At 50.7% G+C, this 23,976-nt stretch overlaps 2 protein-coding genes across 2 annotated transcripts; both read right to left on the bottom strand.

Moving 5' to 3' along the window:
* Positions 1-5,487: 5,487 nt before the first annotated feature.
* Positions 5,488-7,947, bottom strand: LOC125704367 (early growth response protein 4-like). The gene is made up of 2 exons (XM_048969788.1): positions 7,493-7,947; positions 5,488-7,289 (listed from the first exon to the last, which is right to left on the bottom strand). Exons 1-2 carry the CDS (start codon positions 7,641-7,643, stop codon positions 6,088-6,090), a joined length of 1,353 nt encoding a protein of 450 aa, XP_048825745.1. The 5' UTR covers positions 7,644-7,947; the 3' UTR covers positions 5,488-6,087.
* A 6,659-nt stretch (positions 7,948-14,606) lies between these two features.
* Positions 14,607-23,179, bottom strand: LOC125704967 (programmed cell death protein 4-like). Its single transcript, XM_048971192.1, has 12 exons — positions 22,917-23,179; positions 22,739-22,812; positions 20,049-20,339; positions 19,778-19,875; positions 18,524-18,637; positions 17,603-17,824; positions 17,240-17,337; positions 17,004-17,118; positions 16,139-16,246; positions 15,824-15,934; positions 15,557-15,696; positions 14,607-15,476 (listed from the first exon to the last, which is right to left on the bottom strand). Exons 2-12 carry the CDS (start codon positions 22,782-22,784, stop codon positions 15,425-15,427), a joined length of 1,395 nt encoding a protein of 464 aa, XP_048827149.1. The 5' UTR covers positions 22,785-22,812; positions 22,917-23,179; the 3' UTR covers positions 14,607-15,424.
* Between the last annotated feature and the right edge of the window lie 797 nt (positions 23,180-23,976).

Below are 23,976 nucleotides of genomic sequence, written 5' to 3'. Positions count from 1 at the left end.
CTCTGCCAGCAGGAAACTCCCTCGTCAGTAGAGAGGTGCTACCCTACCCAACACTAAGTAGACCTTAACCAGATAAATAAATGCATCAGTGCTTTTTATCTGAATATTCCCAAACAGAATCACCACTTCCTCGTTATCTATTATATTTAAAGACAGATTTGTTTTTCACTCCTATTGTTTTTTGCTTAGGGTTAATAGTTTTGCAGTTGAACAGACTTTTCAGGGTGACGTGGCCGAGCAGTAAATTTTCACGATGGGACGGAGGTTCTGAAGATTTTGTGTGATTATCAGGTCTTGGCAAAGGGCACTTAAACATCAGAGGGGCCAACTTCGTGAGCTCTCAGGCATCACCAGTCACCCCCCCAGCCCCCTACTCCCCCCCCCCCCCCGCCCACACATGGTCCTCCTGTCCATGTCGCTGTTGCTCCATCCTCAGCTAACTAGATTTGTACTCGTGCTTTTAGCCACAATGGGAAGATATGACTCACTCTTATACAAACCTTCAAGATAAAGTACTCGTCATGACAACAGGAAGAGTTCACTCCGGTTACATCACTGCATTTTAATAGACCTATAAGATTTACATTGTTACATTGCGGCACAGCTTTAATGGAACTGCTTGCTCAAACCGCTCACTTTCCCCATTTCTGACACACACTTAATTGAGTTGCCATGGAGACGTCGCATGTTAGCCTTTGTACTGATGGTCTCAGTGAAGCTATAATTCAGAAGCTACCCAATGAAGTCTTCCCAACTCTGTCACACAAAATTATGAATGAATATTGTGACTAAACAACTGGGGGAATGGAGCACACAGATTAGGGAACTCTCACATTAGTGTACCGTCTCTCAGCGGCCAGACAATAGTGGCATCCACAGCCGCCTCGACAAACAAGCACCGTACTGTCAGTAAACACTGGCTGCAGCTAGAGAGGGAAGCGATCTGTCAAACAGTACACAGCCTACCCTCAGCACCAATTTCCACTCTGCCATCTTACCCACCACTGGCAAGTAGATACTGCTGTCCTGCTGACTATCTATCCACCCATCTTCTGTAGCTTATTCATGGTCAGGTTTAATTTACATGCCTCACTAGCTTACTTACAACCACACACACACACTCACCAACAGGCAATTGGGTAACGGCAATTAACCTCAGCATGTTTTGGGCTGTGGTGGCCAGAGAGCCCAATGGAAATCCCCATGACAATATGGGGAGAACATGCAAACACATGGAACCCTGTGGAGGCCTGAAACCAGGTCCCATTGGAGTGAGGCACCAATGCTAACCCTAACCCCACCACGCTGTCGGTCTTAGTGACTCTTGGATTCATTATCTTGGTCTCACACTCAATCACAATCATATTCAAAGGCGATTTTGAGACATCAGGTCAACTTCCTGATAGGAACCCAACATATACAGGAGGAGAACATGCAGATGTTCAGAGACACGGTTAAACACTTCAATTTAGGTCTTTGGTTCCTAGAGCCCGAAAAACACTCTTAATTGTAATCAGATAATATGTAGCTGTAAAAAGCACAGTCAGAAATGCAAATACAAGTTGCAGAGCTAAAAGAAAATTCCAGCAAAGTAGTCTTCTGTGCAGCGTGTTTGTGAAACGAGATTTGTTAGGGTTAGATGGCGGTCAAGGACAATAAGTCACGTGTGACTAAAATGCGGTTGCAGTACCAGCTATTAAACATACAGAAGCCTTAAGAGAAATGGCTTCTTGCATTAAAGGATCCCATTAAGCCGCGGCCATGCATCAGTCCTTCAGGTAGGGATGTGATGTTTGCCAGTCCCTTATAAAACTATACATTCAAGTTTGCTTCCCTGCACAGATTCCCTTTTCATTCATTTGCTTGTCCACAGAAATATGACATGAATGCAGCTTCCCAACTCGACTATGGGCAGTGAGAGCCAGTGAGACATGCAAGGGCTGTAAGGGAGCATATGATTGGCTGGAAACTAAACCTGGGACTGAACATATACACCGCAAAAAAACAAAGGATAACTGTGAATTTCTCTCTCAATGACTTGAGTGAGTGGATGAAGTGAATGAGTTAGTGACTGACTGGATGAATGGTAGCGACTTTATGATGAGCTGAGAGACCCTTTGGGTCTGGTTAGGGTTAGGGCTTCCTCTGCCGCCCCCTGGAGGATGGGCTCCCCCTTTGGGTCTGGTTAGGGTTAGGGCTTCCTCTGCTGCCCCCTGGAGGATGGGCTCCCCCTTTGGGTCTGGTTAGGGTTAGGGCTTCCTCTGCTGCCCCCTGGAGGATGGGCTCTCCCTTTGGGTCTGGTTAGGGCTTCCTCTGCTGCCCCCTGGAGGATGGGCTCTCCCTTTGGGTCTGGTTAGGGTTAGGGCTTCCTCTGCTGCCCCCTGGAGGATGGGCTCCCCCTTTGGGTCTGGTCAGGGTTAGGGCTTCCTCTGCCGCCCCCTGGAGGATGGGCTCCCCCTTTGGGCCTGGTTAGGGTTAGGGCTTCCTCTGCTGCCCCCTGGAGGATGGGCTCCCCCTTTGAGTCTGGTTAGGGTTAGGGCTTCCTCTGCTGCCCCCTGGAGGATGCCCCCCCCTTTGGGTCTGGTTAGGGTTAGGGCTTCCTCTGCTGCCCCCTGGAGGATGGCCTCCCCCTTTGGGTCTGGTCCCTCCTAAGGTTTCTTCCTTCTTGGGAGTTTTTCCTTGCCACTGTCGCCTCTGACTTAGTCACTGGGGGCTTTGGGTGAGGATGCTGTAAAGCGCTTTGAGACGATGTAATGTGATAATGCGCTATATAAAAATAAATTTGTTTGTTGTTTGAATCATTAAAAACAACCAATCAACAAGGACACAGAGCAACAAGACAAGCGTGAAGTAGCTAATTAACACAAAACTAAGGAACTTACAAGATCTGAAACCAAGGAAACATAGGGAAAATCTACATGAAAAAAAATCAAGAACCAAGTAAAACAGAACAGAACCAAGGCAGAACCATAAACAAGAAAATTAAACATGGAAATCAACAATATCAAACAACTAACCGATGAGGGTGGTTTCAGGGCAGCCTCAAACCCACAACCACCAAAGGGGAGCGTGAACAGTAGCCAACCACTTAGCCTGTTAAGCCACACAGCGGCCAAAGAGAGCAGGTACGTAAACTACGGACTGGACGCTGCGTAAAAAGTGCGGGAACAGGATGGGCAGCAAAGGGGACAAGACACGTAGGACAAGGACAGATGGGCACCGACCCTGGCACTATTTAGCCTAAATAATAGGTGTTTTCTTTACATACCAGAACACATGTGTTTCAGATCTGTTTTATACGAAAAGGAGGTGCCAGTGAAGGAGTTGAAGAAATCAGAGCTAATCTTTCAGGTGAGCTGAATCAAAGTACCCGTGTCTCAAAAAGCAGCCATTTTGCCCATCCTTACCTTCCAGACAAATTCCTCTAGTTTCCGCTATTTGATCATCTTGCATTTTTGTGTTGCCGCTTAACGCAGGATTCTACTAGATTATAATGGAGCCATTGTTGCTCTGTAATGATTAACTATAGCTTAGGAAGAACGTCGAGTGGAATGTAAGGCGGCTGTCAGTTTATCCAAAGCCATTATAATAAAAATGAACTGCATTCCTATTAATTCAGACCTAGACTCCTCATGTAATGCAAATTCAAACTGAACGGCAATACCCCACGCTCTGTGTTTAATATATTCAATACAAAACATAACGTGCGCATGCAGACATAGGGGTACAACTTTAAAAACATCACCTCCGTTATTTATGTATCCTAATATTTGGTAACGCTTTACAGTAATTGCAGCTGCAGAATGCCTTTATAATGCATTCGTAGAACATTCCTAAGCAGCACGTGAGCATACCTTAACATCCCAAAATACCTTAATAGCTTTGATAGACATTAATATCAAACGTTTTATGACAAACATAATAATCGTATAATGTTTTATATTAATGATAAACGACATTACATTCATTCCCTGCCATTATTGTCATGTACACTTGCTCACGAACCGGGGAATCGGGCGCCTGTATCGGGAAGACGGGTGAAGCGCGGGATTTAATCACAAAGGACACCAACAGGAGACAACTATACAACATGACATTAATGACTGGACTGCGGAAAGGATACCTAAAGCAGACTTAAATACACGAGACTAATGACAGCTACAAGAAACAGCTGGTAAACGCGGGAATTCCACGTGAGGTTAACAAGGGGGCGTAGCGCACCAGAGGATCAGGACATGGACAACTACTTTGCCTTTTAAAAAACATTGCAGCCCCACTGAAATGTATAGATTTCTGGTGGTATAAAACTACATGTAAAAAACCGATATCTCCATTTAATGTTATTTTCATAACATAAATCCTTATGTAAATGTTCATCATAAACGATGTGTCGGATAATGTAGCAAAAACTCACAGATATAACTAAAAAAAATCTGTCGCGGTAGCAAATTCTGGCAAGGAAGCAAAAAAAAAAAAATGGCATAACACCTCTGCGAGAAATTGTATTTAGATGGTGGGGGGGTGGTCCTTTATCGGGTGCGCGCATTGGAATAGCAGAGGAGAGTGGAGACTAACAGGACACACTGAAGCACCTATCAGCTGAGAACACCGGGTTCAACATCTGAGAGGCCTCCAGACCACGTTAAACTATATACACACAAGTGAGGAACAAGTGAAATCTATTAAATCAATGCTTGGAGGAATTTGTGATAGGCAGACATAAACACACAACTCTACACAGGGAATTTGTAAAGTGAGTCATTTTATTCGTAAACTTTTGTAATAAAAATGTGTTCAACTGTACAGTAAAAACATTTGTACATGTTTAAAAGTACACGGTTTAATGTATTTTATGCAAAATACATTTATACAGACTGTAAAAATCTGTTAATACTACTAAATGTAATATATATTTCTCTTTTGCGTGTGTCATTTGATTGTATCTAGTCACACTTTCAAATCTGGCAGCAATGTGTGCTACGTGCTCAGCTACAAAGCTGTAGTAAATTGCTTATCAGTTCACAATAGTCACATTCGCGAATACTCAGTCCCTAGTGCCCAGAGCCCCCGGACATTTACAAGTTCTAATGAACTACTAGAAACATAGATTTATTTATGGTAATTCCCCGAATACGATTGATTTTGACTTCTTTTTCAGAAACAGTATTGTCCGCGCATGGGTGTAAACTGGATGTTTTGCTTTGCAGTATTGAGTTAGGACAAACTGCATCCAACTTCGCTAAATTACAAATTCATTAAAATTACTGCATCAAACCATCTACATTCATTAAACCTGTATTCATAAGCCTAGCCCCCGTGATACAATCCACGGCCAATATATATATATATATATATATATATATATATATATATATATATAAACTGTTAAAAACATATAAAGTCATATATACACACCATTAGAAAAAATCCAATAATCAATACAAGCATTTATTTGACATTGATTCAAAAGAATTCACATATGAAGTATATATCCAAATAATAAAATTCAATAGAAATATAAATTGTTTAAGTCAAAGGGATTTCCCATGTCCCGTCAAGAAGGATCTGTTTAAACGTTTTAGTCTTTACAATCTTTCGGGGTTTTTTTTCCTTCTCATTAAGGAGTCCACTTTCTGCGGGCGGCGTCGCCATCCAATTTAAATAAACGCCTTTTATAAAAAACACTATCATGCGATTCTGTAAAATGGTTGTATCACGCAAAAAAAAAAAAAAAAACACACACACGAGTAAAAAAAAAAAACACTAGGCAGCACAAAGTCAATCCAAGCTCCATAAATAAGAAGTGCGGCGTCGCGCCATTCGGTGCCTATTGTGTGCGCGTCCCCCAGCGGAGCTGTCCAGATAGGCGGGTCCTGAACTCCTACCCCCGCCGATGTAGGCTTTGTGAGAGCATCTTCAAAGCCCCGCAGAAACTTTGAGGATACAAAGAACGGCTGACACTTTGTGGTATATTTTAGAACTTTTCTGACACCTTCATATTCCTTAGGATTGCTTTCCAGGCAGTTGCTGCGTCCCGACTGTATAGCCTTGATATAGGACTTGGAGCTCCGTGTGCAAAGGGCTCCATCACATCCTGCCGGGTGCCGCAAAGGAGCAGGCTGCGAGGACCTGCGCTTTCATCTCCATCTTCTCCTTCTGTTTGAGATGCACTCGTCCGTGCCGCTTCCTCTCGTCGCTCCTGGCAAAGCGTCTCCCACAGACCTCGCAGGAAAAGGGCTTCTCCCCCGTGTGAGTCCGGGTGTGGGTGGTCAGATGGTCGCTGCGGCTGAAGCTCCGCAAGCAAATGCGGCAGTGAAAGGGTTTGTGGCCGGTGTGGATGCGAATATGCCGGTTCAGCTCGTCTGATCTTGAGAAGCGCCTGTCACAGCTTTCCACCGGGCACATGAATGGCTTCTCTTTGGGGGGAGCGTGTGGGTTTGCGGGGGTTTTCCTGATGCGCGTCTTTTCCCTACGCCCATCACCGGACGCAGAAGCGGAGAAGAGAAGCGCGTCTATCCCGACCGACAGTGCCGAGGAGGTGCAGGAGATGCTGCACTGATCGGCTATCATCTCAGCACTGCGATCAGCTTTCACTGCAGGACTCGTGCTTTGCGGGTAGCTTCTGAAACTTTGTGCGCAGTTGGATGCGAAGCAGCGCTCCTGTTTAATAGCGGTGTCCGGCTTGAAGGCAGATTGTGAGGCAGGACCAGCAGGAGCGAAAGCGGGGACAAGAGCTTTATAATCCACTGGTCGCCTTTCCGTCGCTATTCCGGTCCCGAAGCCCAACGGCAAATAAGTATGTGGTTTGCAGAAATGATCCCATTCATAGCAAGTGTTATCATATTCATTCTTGACAACAACCGGAATCGTGTCTGGCACCGGCGGCCTCTGGGTCTGGTATTCGTAAGCATGAAAGCCAAGCTGTGCCGCGGAGGGGTCCTGCAGGCCCCCCACCATCGCGGGCTGAGTATGGCAATTTTGCGGGGGGTGAGGAGCGGTGCCTCCCGTGCTTATGGACCCTCTGCCCGGAATGTTCTCGTCGCGGATGCTGTCAAGCGATTGGGGTGAGGAAAGTGACATGTGCACATCGGAGACGGACAAGGTGCTAACACCGACTATCTCTGTGATCATGCTGAGGAGGGACTCGCTGCTGCTTGGCGGTCCCTGGGAGCCCTCCATGTAGAAGCTGCCGGAGTAGGCGAACGGAGAACCGGGATCGTCTTCGGCGCCTCTGCTTGGGTCCAGAAAGAAATCCGGCGCCTCGGTTTTCTGGTTTATTTGTGCACCATCTGCAAAAAGAGACACGTGTTGGGAAATTTTGCAACCGTTATGTAATGAAGTAGTTCATTCATCATTACTGTAATTATTCATTAAGCGTTACTGTAATTTACCCATCTTGAATATTGTGTGATTGCGCCATTAATACCGATGACAGCATATAGCCTTTATAATTTTATACTGAAATAAAGTTTTGAAAGGTAAGAGGACCAACCTTGAGTGAACTGAATAGGCGATTCTCTTTCCTTGCAAACCTTCTCGGTCTCTTTCGATCCAATACTTTCAATCCCTAACGGGGGACTGCAGCTATTCTCAGCGTTACAGGGGAAATATTCGAGAGAAGCGAAGTCCATGTTGGCCAGCATATCGTCCGCTTTCCAGGAGCCGGTTGCCGAATAACTGTGCGATGTGCCCTGTCCCGGGGCGCCGGTACCGCCGCTGTTACAGTGTGAGGGATTCCCCGGTTTCACGGCGGTGCTTCCAGGCTCCTCTCCTTTTATACCCTCCGGCGCGCAGGATTCCCCGCTGAGTCCTGCCTTTCAGCGTCATGCCCAAAGATGGACAGAGGATGTGACGAGCGTCGCCTTAAAAGGAGCCGCGGTTCCGTGACGCGCCCAGCCACCGGACCAGCTTCGGCTTTTAGTCCCACTGGTCACTGGCAGTGGGATTCCAGTGCTGCCCCATTAAACACGATCAAATGCAAGCAGCTCCAACTTTAGGATGGACTCGCACTGAGAGGCTTTTCGAAATAGGCTGGGAAAACCAGCCGTGTGGGAACGGAAGGTATTGATACCTAGACGCAAGACATAAAATAATAGTGATTTTGTAATGTGCCCTTCTTATTGAGTGAGAAGTGCGTTATACATAGCATTTTGCATAAAACTAATAGTAAAAAGCACGTACAGCGAAGCCCCACTGTAGCCCTCTTTTTATTGGGGTGGGGGGGGGGGGGGGGTAGATCCGGGTGCCGTTACTTTAATACATGGCTACGTCTTTGCTCTGTAAGCATCGGCAGCGTCCTTGTAGGCATGTTTAATCGCATTCCAGGTGTTGCAGTGATGTTACCTACACGCTGGCATAAGGAAATGCTGATAATAAGGAAAGTATCACTGCATTAACCATATTTAGAACTAGAATTTACATTGGAATTAAAATTAACTTTATTGGTCTAAATTCTAGTCCTGGGAAATACGTTTGTTAGGTTAGACATACACAAGATTTTAACATGCAAATGTTAATTTTATAAAAGGCATTAATCTAATCATTCTCTCTACATATACTTGTGTGTTTCATTTTGGAACAGAATTAAACCAGAAAGGCATCAGCAATTCACAGTTTTTGTCATGTTATGAAACAGTCTGACAGTTGAAACATGCTGTCTACCATAAAACAGGCCCACGAAATGATGACTTCCTGCATCCTCTGTAGAAAAAACCACATCGACTTTGCTAAATGTCACTTTAGGAAGTGAGATGGCTGCATTAATTTTAAGTATAAAACCGAACAGGTTTATAACAGTCCACTCTGGCCATTTTTACATTTTCATGGTGATTTTTTGGATAACAGTCAGACACATTTCGATTTCAGTGCTCTCTGCATGAATTAGATCATGGTGCAATATGGCTATTAATAAATCTCTTTGCCTGGTAATCCATCCATAATCCACATCCACTTATGTAGTATATTGGGGGGGGGGGGGGCTTTCCTAACTCGCATATGGCACGAGGCAGGCAGGAGGGGGGCATGGTGGATGGACCAGTGAATCACAGAACAGACACACGCACATACAGACACACACATACAATCTCTGACAGACACAGACACACATGCAAACACTCGCACATACAGACACACACACAATCTCTGACAGACACAGACACACATGCAAACACTCGCACATACAGACATACATACAATCACTGACACACGCAGACACACACATGCACACACAAAAACACACACAAGCACACAATCACAGTTACTCACAGAGACACAGACACACGCATACAGACACACAGAAACACACTCACACACAAATGCACAGACACACTCATAGGCACAGACAGACACATATACAGGCAGACACATGCACAATTTACAGATGCCACTTCATTTACCTGCAAGTCTTTGGACTGCAGGAAGAGCCTGGATTTCTTGAAGGGATTCCCAAGACCACAGGGCCAGCAGAAAAAGGTCACACCGGGGGGGTTAAAGCCCCCAACCCCGCAGGCATGAGGGTGCCAACTGAGCCAGAGAGTTACAGCCAGAATAAATCTCTAAATTCAGTGTTTTACCTTCCGTAGTGCTGAAGAGTTTAAAACCATGATTTTGAAACTTTCCTTATTTGAAGGTGATCTGCGTTTCACATTTAGATTTTCCTCCTTTTAACAGCAAAATAAGTGCACCAGTCAATTGTTCCTAAAGCCGTGGTATGGCAATGCTGAATGTAATGTTTTAATGAGAGTGCTGCAGAGCAGGTCAGCACTTGTGAAGTGTGAAGTAATAACAAGCGTGGCCTGTCAAAGTGCCAGCATGCGGTTAGAGGGCGCTGTGGCTGTGCTGCCCACCATGCTTGGCTTTCTGTGCTGACTGCCGTCAAATACGCCCAGGCTTTAGCTGGGGGGTCCACTGCGAGAGCCTGCCACTCTCACTGGCACGGGGCGTCGTTAAAAAATGAAAAAATAAGACAAAAGAAAAAGCAGTGGTTCAGCTTTTACTCTGGCCGAGCCCCGGCTGCTGCCCGTGTAGCGTTTCTGCTTGCCGTGGCCTGGGGACAGAGGGGCGGGGCCCCGGCCGCTGGCCGTGTAGCGTTTCGGCTTGCAGTGGCCAGGGGACAGAGGGGCGGGGCCCCGGCCGCTGGCCGTGTAGCGTTTCTGCTTGCCGTGGCCTGGGGACAGAGGGGCGGGCCCCGGCCGCTGCCCGTGTAGCGTTTCTGCTTGCCGTGGCCTGGGGACAGAGGGGCGGGGCCCCGGCCGCTGCCCGTGTAGCGTTTCTGCTTGCCGTGGCCTGGGGACAGAGGGGCGGGGCCCCGGCCGCTGGCCGTGTAGCGTTTCTGCTTGCCGTGGCCTGGGGACAGAGGGGCGGGCCCCGGCCGCTGGCCGTGTAGCGTTTCTGCTTGCCGTGGCCTGGGGACAGAGGGGCGGGGCCCCGGCCGCTGGCCGTGTAGCGTTTCGGCTTGCAGTGGCCAGGGGACAGAGGGGCGGGCCCCCGGCCGCTGCCCGTGTAGCGTTTCTGCTTGCCGGGGCCTGGGGACAGAGGGGCGGGGCCCCGGCCGCTGCCCGTGTAGCGTTTCGGCTTGCCGTGGCCTGGGGACAGAGGGGCGGGGCCCCGGCCGCTGCCCGTGTAGCGGTTCGGCTTGCAGTGGCCAGGGGACAGAGGGGCGGGGCCCCGGCCGCTGCCCGTGTAGCGTTTCGGCTTGCCGTGGCCTGGGGACAGAGGGGCGGGGCCCCGGCCGCTGCCCGTGTAGCGTTTCTGCTTGCCGTGGCCTGGGGACAGAGGGGCGGGGCCCCGGCCGCTGCCCGTGTAGCGTTTCGGCTTGCCGTGGCCTGGGGACAGAGGGGCGGGGCCCCGGCCGGTGCCCGTGTAGCGTTTCGGCTTGCCGTGGCCTGGGGACAGAGGGGCGGGGCCCCGGCCGGTGCCCGTGTAGCGTTTCGGCTTGCAGTGGCCAGGGGACAGAGGGGCGGGGCCCCGGCCGCTGCCCGTGTAGCGTTTCTGCTTGCCGTGGCCTGGGGACAGAGGGGCGGGGCCCCGGCCGCTGCCCGTGTAGCGTTTCTGCTTGCCGTGGCCTGGGGACAGAGGGGCGGGGCCCCGGCCGGTGCCCGTGTAGCGTTTCGGCTTGCCGTGGCCTGGGGACAGAGGGGCGGGGCCCCGGCCGGTGCCCGTGTAGCGTTTCGGCTTGCCGTGGCCTGGGGACAGAGGGGCGGGGCCCCGGCCGGTGCCCGTGTAGCGTTTCGGCTTGCCGTGGCCAGGGGACAGAGGGGCGGGGCCCCGGCCGCTGCCCGTGTAGCGTTTCGGCTTGCAGCAGCCAGGGGACAGAGGGGCAGGGCCCCGGCCGCTGCCCGTGTAGCGTTTCTGCTTGCCGTGGCCTGGGGACAGAGGGGCGGGGCCCCGGCCGCTGCCCGTGTAGCGTTTCTGCTTGCCGTGGCCTGGGGACAGAGGGGCGGGGCCCCGGCCGCTGCGGTCAGGGGACAGAGGGGAGGAGTACCGGCCGCTACCCATGTAGCGATTCAACACTCTGGTTTTGGCAGTGGAGCCTCTGTTCTCCCCTTGGGGGTGAATCCTGGTGAATGTCTATCGGAGGGGGTGGGACTCTGTGCTTGTCAGGGCTTAGCAGTGTGTAACACTCCTGTTTCATTATTGTTGCAGCACCCACACTGAGGGGCTGTGCCACTTCATTACTCACACTGCGGCCCTCCCGCACATCCTGTCAGGACCTGCCATTGGTCATGTTCTCCACTGACTTCCCCTCCAGACTATCTTCTGGAGATCAAGAGATTTAGCTACATCTCACGCTGGATTGTGAATGATGCCCTTCCCTAAACACCCGTAGTGGGTCTCTGCTAGGTCTGGATTATTGATGTTAATATAAGCAAAAAAATGCAAAGTATACTATGTGAAATAGAATATAATTTTACGAAGTATAGATTATTCAGTTAGAAATGAATGGTTCCCAGGTTTTATGGCAAATGGAAACAGACCACGGCAGATCCTGGCAGCTGAGACTCAGAATAAAGTTTTATAAACGTGTGTTTAGTGAGGCATTCCCCCGAAGACAAGGAGAGCGGCACAGCGTGGCGTCTGTGGCAGGACGGCGCATGGCGCAGGAACGCCCCCACCCACATTCCGACCTGCTTCCTCACACCACAAACCCGCGGCATCTCATTCATGTGCGCCTCCCATCTCCTCACAGGCAACAATAGAACTTCTGACAGCCCAGAACATGGCTGAGGCGCAGGCCCTCTGCCGGAAGCGCGACCAGCTATAAATACCGGCGGCCGTGTGAGCCAGCGGCCACATGCACCATCATATGCCCGCGTGTGAATGGCGTGTGGAAGCGGCCGTGGGCCGGCGCTGCGGTGACACGTTGCCGGTGTAGGTGTGAGTCAGGGAAGCCCGCATCGGCGCCTGTCAGCAGCGGCTTCCCCAGCACCAAAATAACTCCCCCCACCCTGGCCTGTCACTTTGGGCTCCCAAACAGGAAGATTTGGTGCCTCTCCCTCCTCTTCGTGACTCCTCCCACACAAAGGAGAGCTCCGGGAGGAGAAGCCATCCTCCTGGGACCTTAAATCCAGAACATTCCGGTGAGACAAATGCCGCAGTCCCTGGCTGGCAGGTCTCGGTGGGTCCCTGCAGATCAGTGTCCCATCACAGTCACACAACTGATTTAAGTTTCTCACGGCGATAATCGTCTCAGGGGGGATAATAATGAGCATTTTGGGGTTATCAGTCTTTAAGGCTTAAATCTACCAAACACTTCAAACATAAGGCTGCATTTCAGAGAGAATACAAACATGCTATCATCCATCCATCCATCCATTAACCATTTTCATGGTTAGGCCAATAGGGAAAATGTTGGAATGGGTAAGTTACATAGATCAGTTTATACTGTGCTGAAACACACAATGTGTTCTCTACAAGAAAGAACGGTTCTAAAATTAGGTTCATTACACTTCGTTGTAATTCAGCGTTTGAGAGCCATTTGCTGATGAATCACTGCCTGTTACTGAGGAGCGTTTTCACAGACGCGCCTGTTATCTAAGAGCACAAGCGTCGACCTCGCTGAGGAGACGGCCGGGATGGAAGCACACAGCAATGACTGGAAAAGCTCAGAGCGCCTTCAAGCAGCAGAGGAACATTCAAGCTAAACGTGGTGACAGGTAACGTACAACCTGTGAGCATAAATGATGGTGCTATTATATAAGGCCGGATCCTCGGCGGAGTCCGCAGAAATCATTTCGGGTTTCACTTTATGCAAAGTATTAGCAGAACTGTCTTACATCTCCTTTTCTGAGTGAACGATATTCTTGCTATCCCATCACTGGGAAGATATTACATTAAAAAAAGCATGCATGATAATGAAACAAACCTTTGAAATTCAAGTATAAAATAAAAAATATAATACAGACTTTCCCAGCAGGCGAAGACTTTAAATACTGATCTTTCCACTAAAACCAGTAACTATGGCAACGGTTGGCTGGCACGGCACTGTTTCCGCTGTGCTTAAAAAAAAAATATAAAAACCTGGAAATATATGCAACTGGGTGCAAAAATCTGAAGAATGCAAAACAGCATCACTGAAGGGTTCACCCTCCTATGGACATACTGAGGGGGATGTGTGCACAGGGAGAGCCAGTCGCCCTCAGTCCCGGAGCAGGGCAGGAACAGTCATGTGACCTGGACAGGCATTCTGCTCGACCAGCACGGATGGAGGGGGGCGCTGCACATTCTCCCTGTGTTGGGGGGCTCGTGAAGTGAAGGAGGGGCACACTACATATAGGGAACATGCCTACTTACGGTGTAGGATACAGCATAGGGTATGCAAGTATGCGGCCACCTAGGGCAGAGGGTACGCCGTCACCTGGGGCGGGGGGTACGCGGGCACCAGGGGCGGGGGGTACGCGGGCACCAAGGGCGGGGGGTACGCGGGCACCAAGGGCGGGGGGTACAGCGGCCACCTGGGGTGGGGGGTACGCGGGCACCAAGGGCGCGTGGGTACAGCGGCCACCTGGGGCGGAGGGTACATGGCAACACGACTACCTACGGTGTACACTACATGAGTTCCATGTCTAAGGTCTTGCCCCGAGTCCTCGCCATGGTAACGGAGCCTAGCGGACAAGCTGTGGCTCTGGGATGTCAAGCAGCACCCTTCATCCGTAGACGAAATGTCAAGGTTTGGCAGCAGCATGGAGTGAGACTCCCCTCTGCTTCACACCCTTGGACATGCGTCCTTCTCTGGGCAAATGAGTGGCCAGGCTGCTCCCCCGTCCCCAACGATCACATGGGGGCCTGAGGCACCCTTATTCTTGAAAGGAGGATCAGGCCTCCGCGGGAAAAGGACCATTACAGCAACTGAAGATTCACCCCAGGGCTTTCGAAGCTGGTCTCTGATACCACTGCACACGAGTCCCTGACCAGAAGGGGCGAGCTGCCCGCAGATCACTGTGCTTGTCGAAGACCACGTACAGCGTTTTACTTCACCGTTCGTTTCCACTGGTTTTGGTGTCAAAGTCAAAGAAAGGCAGAGTCATACCACATCCTTACTGACGAAGGGTTTCGTAACGTGACGAACTGCGCAGCAGCGCCGAATCAACGACAGAGCCACGCAGAAGTCTGATGCAACCTTTTATTGAAGGTATCACAACGTCCACCCTGTAATGCTGCAGAAATGCTGAGTGCTGCTGGAACGAGGAGACAGCAATGCCGCTAAAGGGGTTCCACAAGGTTTCCGTCAATAGTTGAACACATGAAATCAAACGGGAAACGGGGAAATGAACCATGAAACAGCTGAACATAAGCAAAGAACCCAAATGAGATAAATGCGCTTGCCGGCGTTTCATTCGGTGCCCTGACAGCATCGCTGACCATTCAGATCACCGACTAAAATGGTGCCGTTTGTCCAGAGTCTTTTTTGAGTGGGATTACTGGCTTCCTGAGAAGAGAGTACGACCCCCGGGAGCAGGGGGGCATAACCGTGACCATAACCTTCACCATCGGGACTTGCTGGCCCTCGGCTGCGTGGAGGGCAGGGGGGTCCACAGCGGCAGTGTTGGCACACATCTGATACAATAATGCCATGGGGTAGGGGGGGGGGGGCGGGAGGAGGCGCTCTTACTACAATAACAGGGGCATCATCTGTCACAGGGCTGATCCCAGGTCAGTCGCAGGCCGGGGTCTCACATTTTCCATATACTGTAGTGAACAATGCGGATCAGAATAAGAGAAAATCCAGGAAACTAGCACGTTGATCGGCCCCCCATCACCAACCCCTGTGTCCTGTGAGAACACCTCAGACAAAGTCAGCAAGAAGCCAGGCGAGAGACACGTGTGGCACCCCCAAAGCGCTTGGGGGAGCGGGGAGAGGGAACGACAGACAAAAAGAGTGATAGGTGATCCCAGCCACGCGACACTCCAGCACCTCACAGGATCCTCAGTGCTTGATCACGCCGCCGTCACCCTCACTGACAAACCGCTTCCGCCCCCTAGTGGAGACAAACACACCTGCTTAGGTGTGATCAAGTACCACCGCAAATAACTGGCTTAGAAGCAGGAGGACACTGACCGGGAGGGACAGGCGTCCCTCAGCTGTTTGGTGATGACCGCTTCCTGGTAGCAGCAGTCCACGAAGCTCTCCATGATGCTGTGAGCATGGGGCACATCCAGGTTTATCTCTGGCAGTTCGTCGTAGACCCGCTGGAATCCCTACGGGGGCAGGGTGGGTAGCGGGACACTTTAAACATGGAGGGATGATCGCTGAGAGACAGTTTTCTGGTCCTTGGTTTTAGACAGACGACATGCAGGCCTGTCCAATCCGCACCGCAGCACTCACCCTGTTCATCTGGTCCAGAGTAATAAGTCCACTTTCCCAGAATGCCTTGAGCAGCTTCACCATCATCTGAATGGCTGACTCGCTGTTGGACTCCAGAACCATAACGACAGCCTATGGGCCAGGAAAAGGTGGCAGCATCAGAGTGGGTACCAATGATGTAAGCAAAGCGATGGGTCCAGCTTACACAGGCACTGGAACGACTGGGAAAACAATTTCTTGCCAAAACTGAACCAGGGCCTGGTGTAAACCAGTATGATTCCGGTATAACAGCCATAACTGTGCGAGCCTCCTTGTGCTCTGGGAGGAGATCCAAACCTCGTAGACGAGCTCGTGGTGGAAGTGAGGCACCTCGAGGTGTCCTAAGCATCGCTCCGCCTCAGAGACCTCGCCAGAGACCAGGTACTCCTTCAGGAGAAGGTTCATCTGGAGAGAAACAAACACAGACAGACAACGATGTCAGATGACAGTGAGGAAGCGGGACACATGTGGGTTTGTGACCCTTTGACTGTATGAAGACAGTAACGTACATTTAGCTGGTTCTAAACGCTCCCACCTGCCCGAGTTGTCTACCTTGGTCATTAAACATGCATGCTGTGCTAAAATGATGGCACTTCTGCCAAGATAATGAGGAAGAGGAGGAGGATCAGCTTATTCCCATGTCAGCTAGGGCCAACGATCCCAGTGCAGCTCTGGTGAGCTGTGTCAGGACACTGATGGCTTCTGGGGGCAGAGCTAATCCAGGCTCCTAGCCGTCTGGGGCTTGTGAGGGGCTCCCCCCAGCCACTAGCCCTCGGGGGGGGGGCGTGGCTAACCCCAGCCACTAGCCCTCTGGGGCTTGTGAGGGGCTCCCCCCAGCCGCTAGCCCTCTGGGGCTTGTGAGGGGCTCCCCCCGGCCGCTAGCCCTCTGGGGCTTGTGAGGGGCTCCCCCCGGCCGCTAGCCCTCAGGGGGGGCGGGGCTAACCCCAGCCACTAGCCCTCGGGGGGGGGCGTGGCTAACCCCAGCCACTAGCCCTCTGGGGCTTGTGAGGGGCTCCCCCCAGCCGCTAGCCCTCTGGGGCTTGTGAGGGGCTCCCCCCGGCCGCTAGCCCTCTGGGGCTTGTGAGGGGCTCCCCCCGGCCGCTAGCCCTCAGGGGGGGGGGGCTAACCCCAGCCACTAGCCCTCCGGGGCTTGGGAGCTCACCTCTTTGATGAGGTGCTTGACTGGCCTCTGACCACCTCCGACACCCCAGACGTTGTCCAGTCGCACCATCTTTGTCTTCATGGACAGAAGCACGGCGGCCCGGTCCAAGGCAGCCCTGGAGAGGAAGAAGATACCCATGATCACCAAGCCCTGAGCTGGACACACACCCAGACATCGACTGAAATCAAGACCCCAAGCAGCTGCTGATGCAGACACCACATGAAGCCGCCCCCCACCTGGCGTGATCACAGTCCACTTTGCCCTTGTAGCAGGTCAGGAAATCCATGGGGAGGGCATGGTCTGCGATGGCCCTGGCGATAAACTGACCCAGCATCTGGGACAGACACCACAGCAAGGGGATAATGCCAAATGCAGTATTTCTGAGAACATGGGTCTCTTTGGGACCTGGGGGAGAGGTCCTTACCCCCAGGACCACATGCAAGGTACGCAATGAATGGAGGGCTTCACACTACAAATGAACCGGCACCTGCCGGGGTCATTTACACGGCTAGCAGGCTCTTCATAAGATTGTTCTGTCTAACAAGCCACATAAGACGCAGGCAGAGAAACCAGGAAGAACTGGCCGGCGCCTCAGTTACCTGCGGAGCCTCAGGCGTATCCAAGATGAGGTCCGGCAGGTCTTTCAGCATCTTATCGAAAGCCCGGGCCATCTCAGCCTCCGTCAGCACCTTGCCCACCATGTCGGAGAGCAGGCGTGATGTCAGCTCCCGGTGGCTTGCCTTGCCCTCTAGGGACAGGGACACAGCCAGCGAGGACACCTCATACTTGTTATGTCCCAGATTAAGTCCCTCCAACAGCATCTGACATGAGACAGAGTAGCACAGAGCACCATTACTAAATGCCGGACTAATGCAGTTTAAGCCACAGTGGCTAAAAAAAAATTAAAATGTTAACAACACATTTCTGCTCCAGAAATAGGATCAGTCGCCTCCTCCCAAGAGAGTCTACAAGAAGTGAAGATAACAGAAGCAGGTTAAACTAGCCCTTAGTCATCAAAACATTGAGACCCTTAGAGCAGAAGAACCCAGAAAAGATCCCCCACAGGAGTATTAGCAAGCTAGATAGTCACCGAGTTTCCCTGATGGCTGAAACTTTTCCATGAAATTTTGCCTGACACTCAAGGCCCCGCTGGGATGGGAGAGGACGCGGCCTCACCCGCACCCCGCGCGCGCACGCGGCCTCACCCGCACCCCGCGCGCGCACGCGGCCTCACCCGCACCCCGCGCGCGCACGCGGCCTCACCCGCACCCCGCGCGCGCACGCGGCCTCACCCGCACCCCGCGCGCGCACGCGGCCTCACCCCCACCCCCGCGCGCGCACGCGGCCTCACCCCCACCCCGCGCGCACGCGGCCTCACCTCCACCCCGCGCGCGCACGCGGCCTCACCTCCACCCCCGCGCGCGCACGCGGCCTCACCTCCACCCCGCGCGCGCACGCGGCCTCACCTCCACCCCGCGCGCACGCGGACTCACCTCCACCCCGCGCGGACGTGGCCTCACCTGCACCTCGCGAGTGTCCCCATGCTCAAAGTACTCCTGCACAATGGGGCAGACGGTCTTCTCCAGCTCCTGCTCATCCAGCTCTGGCACCACGGTGGCGTAGACGGTGTCCCCCTTCACAGGAGAAGTGGAGGTACACTTCACACATCTGACAGGGGGCCATTACACCCACAATCAAAGCGAGATGAGCAACTTGATAAGAAAGACAACTGTGAATTAGGTAGTTGCTGTCAAGAAACAGGACAAGAAGTCACCCTCAGGAAATGTGGTGGGTATGAAACACGGTATCAAATGGGCCCCAAGGCTAAATTATTAAAGATTGTAGTATTGATAAGGTCCGATGTTATCAGTTCTGCTAACGGTACTGGAGAAATTTAGAAAATAGATTTCCTATTTATTAGTACTACTTAAAATTTCACTTGCATATCTCATCTCACCAGCTCCGTTTATGATTGCATTTCCGCTATTCTCTATCCAGAAGAGATCTCTCTCTCTCTCTCTCTCTCTCTCTCTCTCTCTCTCTCTCTCTCTCTCGGAGCCTGTGTGTGAGGGGCAGGACACATGGCACCTCACTCACTCTCACTCACACACACACAGCAACGTGCAGCAACGTGCAGCACACACACACGGAGAACATCCTTTTGGTGATGATGGCAGAGAAAATAAAACGTTCAAAAGTGGAATTATGTTTCACTACAGGGGGGAAACATGAGCAATCTGCCTAAACATTTAGCAAAAGTCCATCAAATGCGCATGGAGAACTGCACAGTTTTTGTCTGACAGCTCATAGTTATCTGCCATTGCCCCAGGTATGTTATGTAAGCTAACAGCCCCGACCTCGCACTCAGTTTCATAAATTATATTAACATGGATTAATGATTAAAAGTGACCCTCAGCCAGCTTCTGTCCTCTGTTGAAATCACCCAAAATCCACCAGCCCTCAATGGGGGCTTGAGGAACCAAAGGACTCGGTGGGGTGTCTATGCAAAGGGGCAGACCCACAGGGAACGGGGAAGGAGAGCACTCGCATCTCTGCCCTCTGCTGGTGCAGCGTGAAGAAATGCTACTTTGATAGCTTAGGGAACCCCCGCCCCAGGGAACCCCCGCCCCAGGGAACCCCCGCCCCAGGGAACAATGAGTAGCCTGCCAGGCAGGATTAAGGACACAGCACACCCAAGAAAATGGGTCAAAGAGTCACAGCGCACATCACCTTTGCATACGATGCCATATGCCACGGCTGCTTCCGGGACTGACCTGGGAGGACTCGTCATAGTTGGGATCTTTGGCGTCTGGTTCTTCCATTTCATAGACCATTCCAGCAGCTCCCCAGACACCTTTACCACCAGCACCACCTGCCCAGGAAACCGTACGACCACGTCACAGTAATGTGGTGGAAATCAGAGATGTACGCAAGATCACTCATCTTACGAAGAACATGAGGAGAGCAGGGGCCTCAGGGAGTGGCCTGAGATTCCCCTTGTTCCCACATGGTTCCCATGTGGTTCCCCGCTGCAGCTTATGGTACCTTTCTTGGGCAGACCCCGACCCTTGCCCATCCTGGACTTGCGGTCGTTGGTACTGACTCTGCCCTTGGGGCTGGTGGGGTCGCCCCCCACGTCTCCGCCCGTTTCAGACAGTGACTCGCGGGTGGAGTCTCGGGAGGAGGTCCGCCGTAGGCGCCTCCTGGCTTTGGCCTTCAGTCGAGCCTCGTGGAGCGCCTTCTCCTGCGGGGTCCAGTTTCCATTCACTTCTGCCTCATCCAGCAAGTCATCGTTGCCCCCATAGGATTCGTCCACATCCTCCGCAGGGAAAGTTCCTGCAAACAGGCACTCAGATTTAGAGACAGCGTTCACCAGAGTGGTGGGCAGGGGGGCAGGGAGGCAAGATCTAGCTGTAAATCAATAAATGGAGCATTGCACCAACAACACAAAGGACATGGGTTCAAATCCCATGGAGCAAACATGACCATTTCCACTACAAAGCATGCTGGAAAGAAGCAAGCTTGAGAAGCGGCACCTATGGCGGGTTTGCCTGCCTGTCACTACTGCATACAGGCACTTTATAACCGTTAATGAATACATTCCATCTTTAGCATCATTCACACATACATACCAGTTGTTATGGCGACTACATCTTAGCGAAAACAGAAAGTCATTAGAAATCCCATATTCACCCTGTTCCAGATTCACACGATGACTGCGCGATCCATGATCGATCCGTAACGGTACTGCGTGTCACACGATGACTGCGCGATCCATGATCGATCCGTAACGGTACTGCGTGTCACACGATGACTGCGCGATCCATGATCGATCCGTAACGGTACTGCGTGTCACACGATGACTGCGCGATCCATGATCGATCCGTAACGGTACTGCGTATCACACGATGACTGCGCGATCCATGATCGATCCGTAACGGTACTGCGTGTCACACGATGACTGCGCGATCCATGATCGATCCGTAACGGTACTGCGTGTCACACGATGACTGCGCGATCCATGATCGATCCGTAACGGTACTGCGTGTCACACGATGACTGCACGATCCATGATCGATCCGTAACGGTACTGCGTGTCACACGATGACTGCACGATCCATGATCGATCCGTAACGGTACTGCGTGTCACACGATGACTGCACGATCCATGATCGATCCGTAACGGTATTGCGTGTCACACGATGACTGTATGATCCATGATCGATCTGTAACGGTATTGCGTGTCACACAAACAGACCCAGGGCCATAAGGTGACTCAATGCCCCTGCTGAGACAGCAGAGCCCCATTTAACAATCTGTATAAAACACTGAAATCTGTTGTTTATCCAAATGCATTCTAATGCTAATTGCATTATGTAAACCATTTGTCTGCTTATTACAGTGTCACTGATAGTATAAACATACCCCACATCACAAAGCGAGAAAATGCATCTGGCGTGTTTATTGTGTTCGGTACACTCTCCTTTAGGGGCGGGAGAAGCAGGCACTGTCCTCTGATTTGCCTGTTAATCTGCAGAGCGCAGATAAGCTGCTCACGCCATTGGCCCAAACACCACACAAAGCTGACAAGAGTGATAAAGTCAGACGCAGACACCAGGGCTGTGTCACCGAGTTACAGTCCAGCTGCAGTTTACCAAAATGTGGATTAAATGGCACAGCAGGCACCAGACAGCCTGCTTAGAGTATTACAATAACAACCTACATACCTTCTAAGCACCAACCTTAGAGTTTCCCTAGTTTCCCACGTGTAGTTCTCCACGTGCAAAAAAATAAAACTGGTTTATTGGAACTACAAACAGGCCTGAGGAAGACGCCAAGCTATGGTCACATGTTCAGTCAGCCTCTCTATCAACAGAAACAGCGATGCCATGCTAAGGGAGAAACCACAGTTTACACAGGTGAAAAGCTTTTTCCAGAGCATGCAAGTCTTCAGCAATGTTCTGCAGGACGTTCAAGTCCAGCTACTACATGCTTTACAGACATCATCTCAGGAGGGTTATTTACTCCAAATACGAAGACAGAAAAGCAGCGGCTTCTTAAGACTCAAGCGACATCTGGCTAAATGTTGGCGCTGTCTGCTTTGTTTAGCATGGCGAAATAAACGTGACAGAATTATTATCGCGGATACTGTATCTTTCATTCATTTACACAGCAGAATATCGAGGACTGAGAAGGAATGTCTTCTACATTATGCCTTCTCAAAAATACAATTTCTTACACAGAAACTGCATTAATAACAGACAGAAAAGGAATGTAGAGTTCACAGGCGAGGGGACGGAAACAAAGGCAAAACGCTTTAGCGTTTCTCCCGCAGTGATTCCGTGAGGCCCGCAGCGATTTCTGCAGGGTTAACCAGACAGTGCAATCAATGGCAGACTGCGCCCAGCACGCAGGACCTCACCTACAGAAACACAGCTATTAACTGAGGGGGGCATGTGCAAAGGAAAAAGTCAGCATCCACAACATCAGATTGTGTCTTCGTAACCCCAAAGAAAAGGATCAGAACCCCTGTATCCCAGCACTTAGGAGAGAGAGGAAGCCAAAGAAGTGACGGCTGCACACTATAGGAGCACATGGTAGACCCCGAAACAATGCATCGCGTTTAAGGGGTTGCAAGTTGCATGCAGTTTGTAAACTGTTTGCACGCTGCATGCACGCCGGGGCTAACGGCGAGTAAAGGCAGAAGACAATACCCCGAATTGCCAACAACTTACCGTCCTGCTGGGGAGGGAGACTCCACGATGCCACTTCAGTCGCCATGTCTCCGCCTGCGCCCTGATAGTAGAAGCTGCCACGAAAACAGAGCGCCTCATGTCATGTGGGGGCCTGTGCTGTGCCCGCGCACCAGGAACGCGCATCCGCGATACCGTCCATTTTAGAGAACACACCTACCTCTCCGGATAATCAGCCAGCAAGGGAAGTTCTCGCCAAAGACGTGAAATGCACCATATACACTCACGAGATCCGTTATGTGGCGTTGTATATTCCCTGAAATATAGACAAAATAAACTACGTGTGAATATAATATGTTTTGAAATTGTACAAGAAAAAAAACCACTGTAAAAATGCAAAAACAGCAGATATAAGCCAGCCAAGGCGTAAGTAAACAGAGCCTGCTTTAACTCAGGGGCACTCGGCGGATCACGTGCCCAAACCGAGCACAGGGACTGGCTGCCAGTAGGGCGAGACTGTTCGGTACAGACCAATCAGCGGCCCTGTAAGGCGTGCTTTCTTTTCCCCGCCCCCCACAATCTTCTAGAATTCTTGCACATGGTGTTATTTCGTCTGGGCCTAGTGAAAGGGTTTTGTATTGGAGTGCTTATTAGACTATTCTATTTATTATATTGTTTTAGCGAAGCACGCAAATGATAATTCTGTTGTAATATGCAAGTTACAATAAAACTTGGAAAGATATAATACTGTTGTTCCTTAATATGCAGTGGCCTATTTGATTGAGATTTTGGAACCACAGATCCACAATCTTAAGCCGTCAAACACGAACCAATTGTTCTTATTTACCAAGTTATCAATTAAATGTGTACCAGGTTAATGATTAGATGTCTGGGACTGTTACACGTGTTTCGCTTTATTTGTTATCAATTAAATCTCTCCATAGTGACTCCGCCATTTGTTAAATAACACAGTTGCACTTAAACTTACGCACACACCCTTCATTTACATCACTCATCCTATGTTCCCCTGCATTCGGTCCATATACAATCAGTCACAAACGCTGTACAATATTACATAATGTAAGTTCCCCATCGTAACACTCTGATGTACACGAGAACTCAAGGCCAACTCGCTTATTATTAATTGTGCAATTAAATAATATTTTTGGACAACGCGTAAGCCAAGAAATATAGGCATATTTTTAAAAATGTTTTGCGAGACATAAAATAATATATAAAACTAGTGTTATTTAATAAATTGGATGTATGGATAAAAAAAT

This window comes from Brienomyrus brachyistius, chromosome 12 (assembly GCF_023856365.1).
Source record: "Brienomyrus brachyistius isolate T26 chromosome 12, BBRACH_0.4, whole genome shotgun sequence".
In the NCBI taxonomy this organism is placed as follows: domain Eukaryota; kingdom Metazoa; phylum Chordata; class Actinopteri; order Osteoglossiformes; family Mormyridae; genus Brienomyrus; species Brienomyrus brachyistius.
Note: the sequence above shows the minus strand (reverse complement) of the source record. Positions and strands in the feature narration are given on the sequence as shown.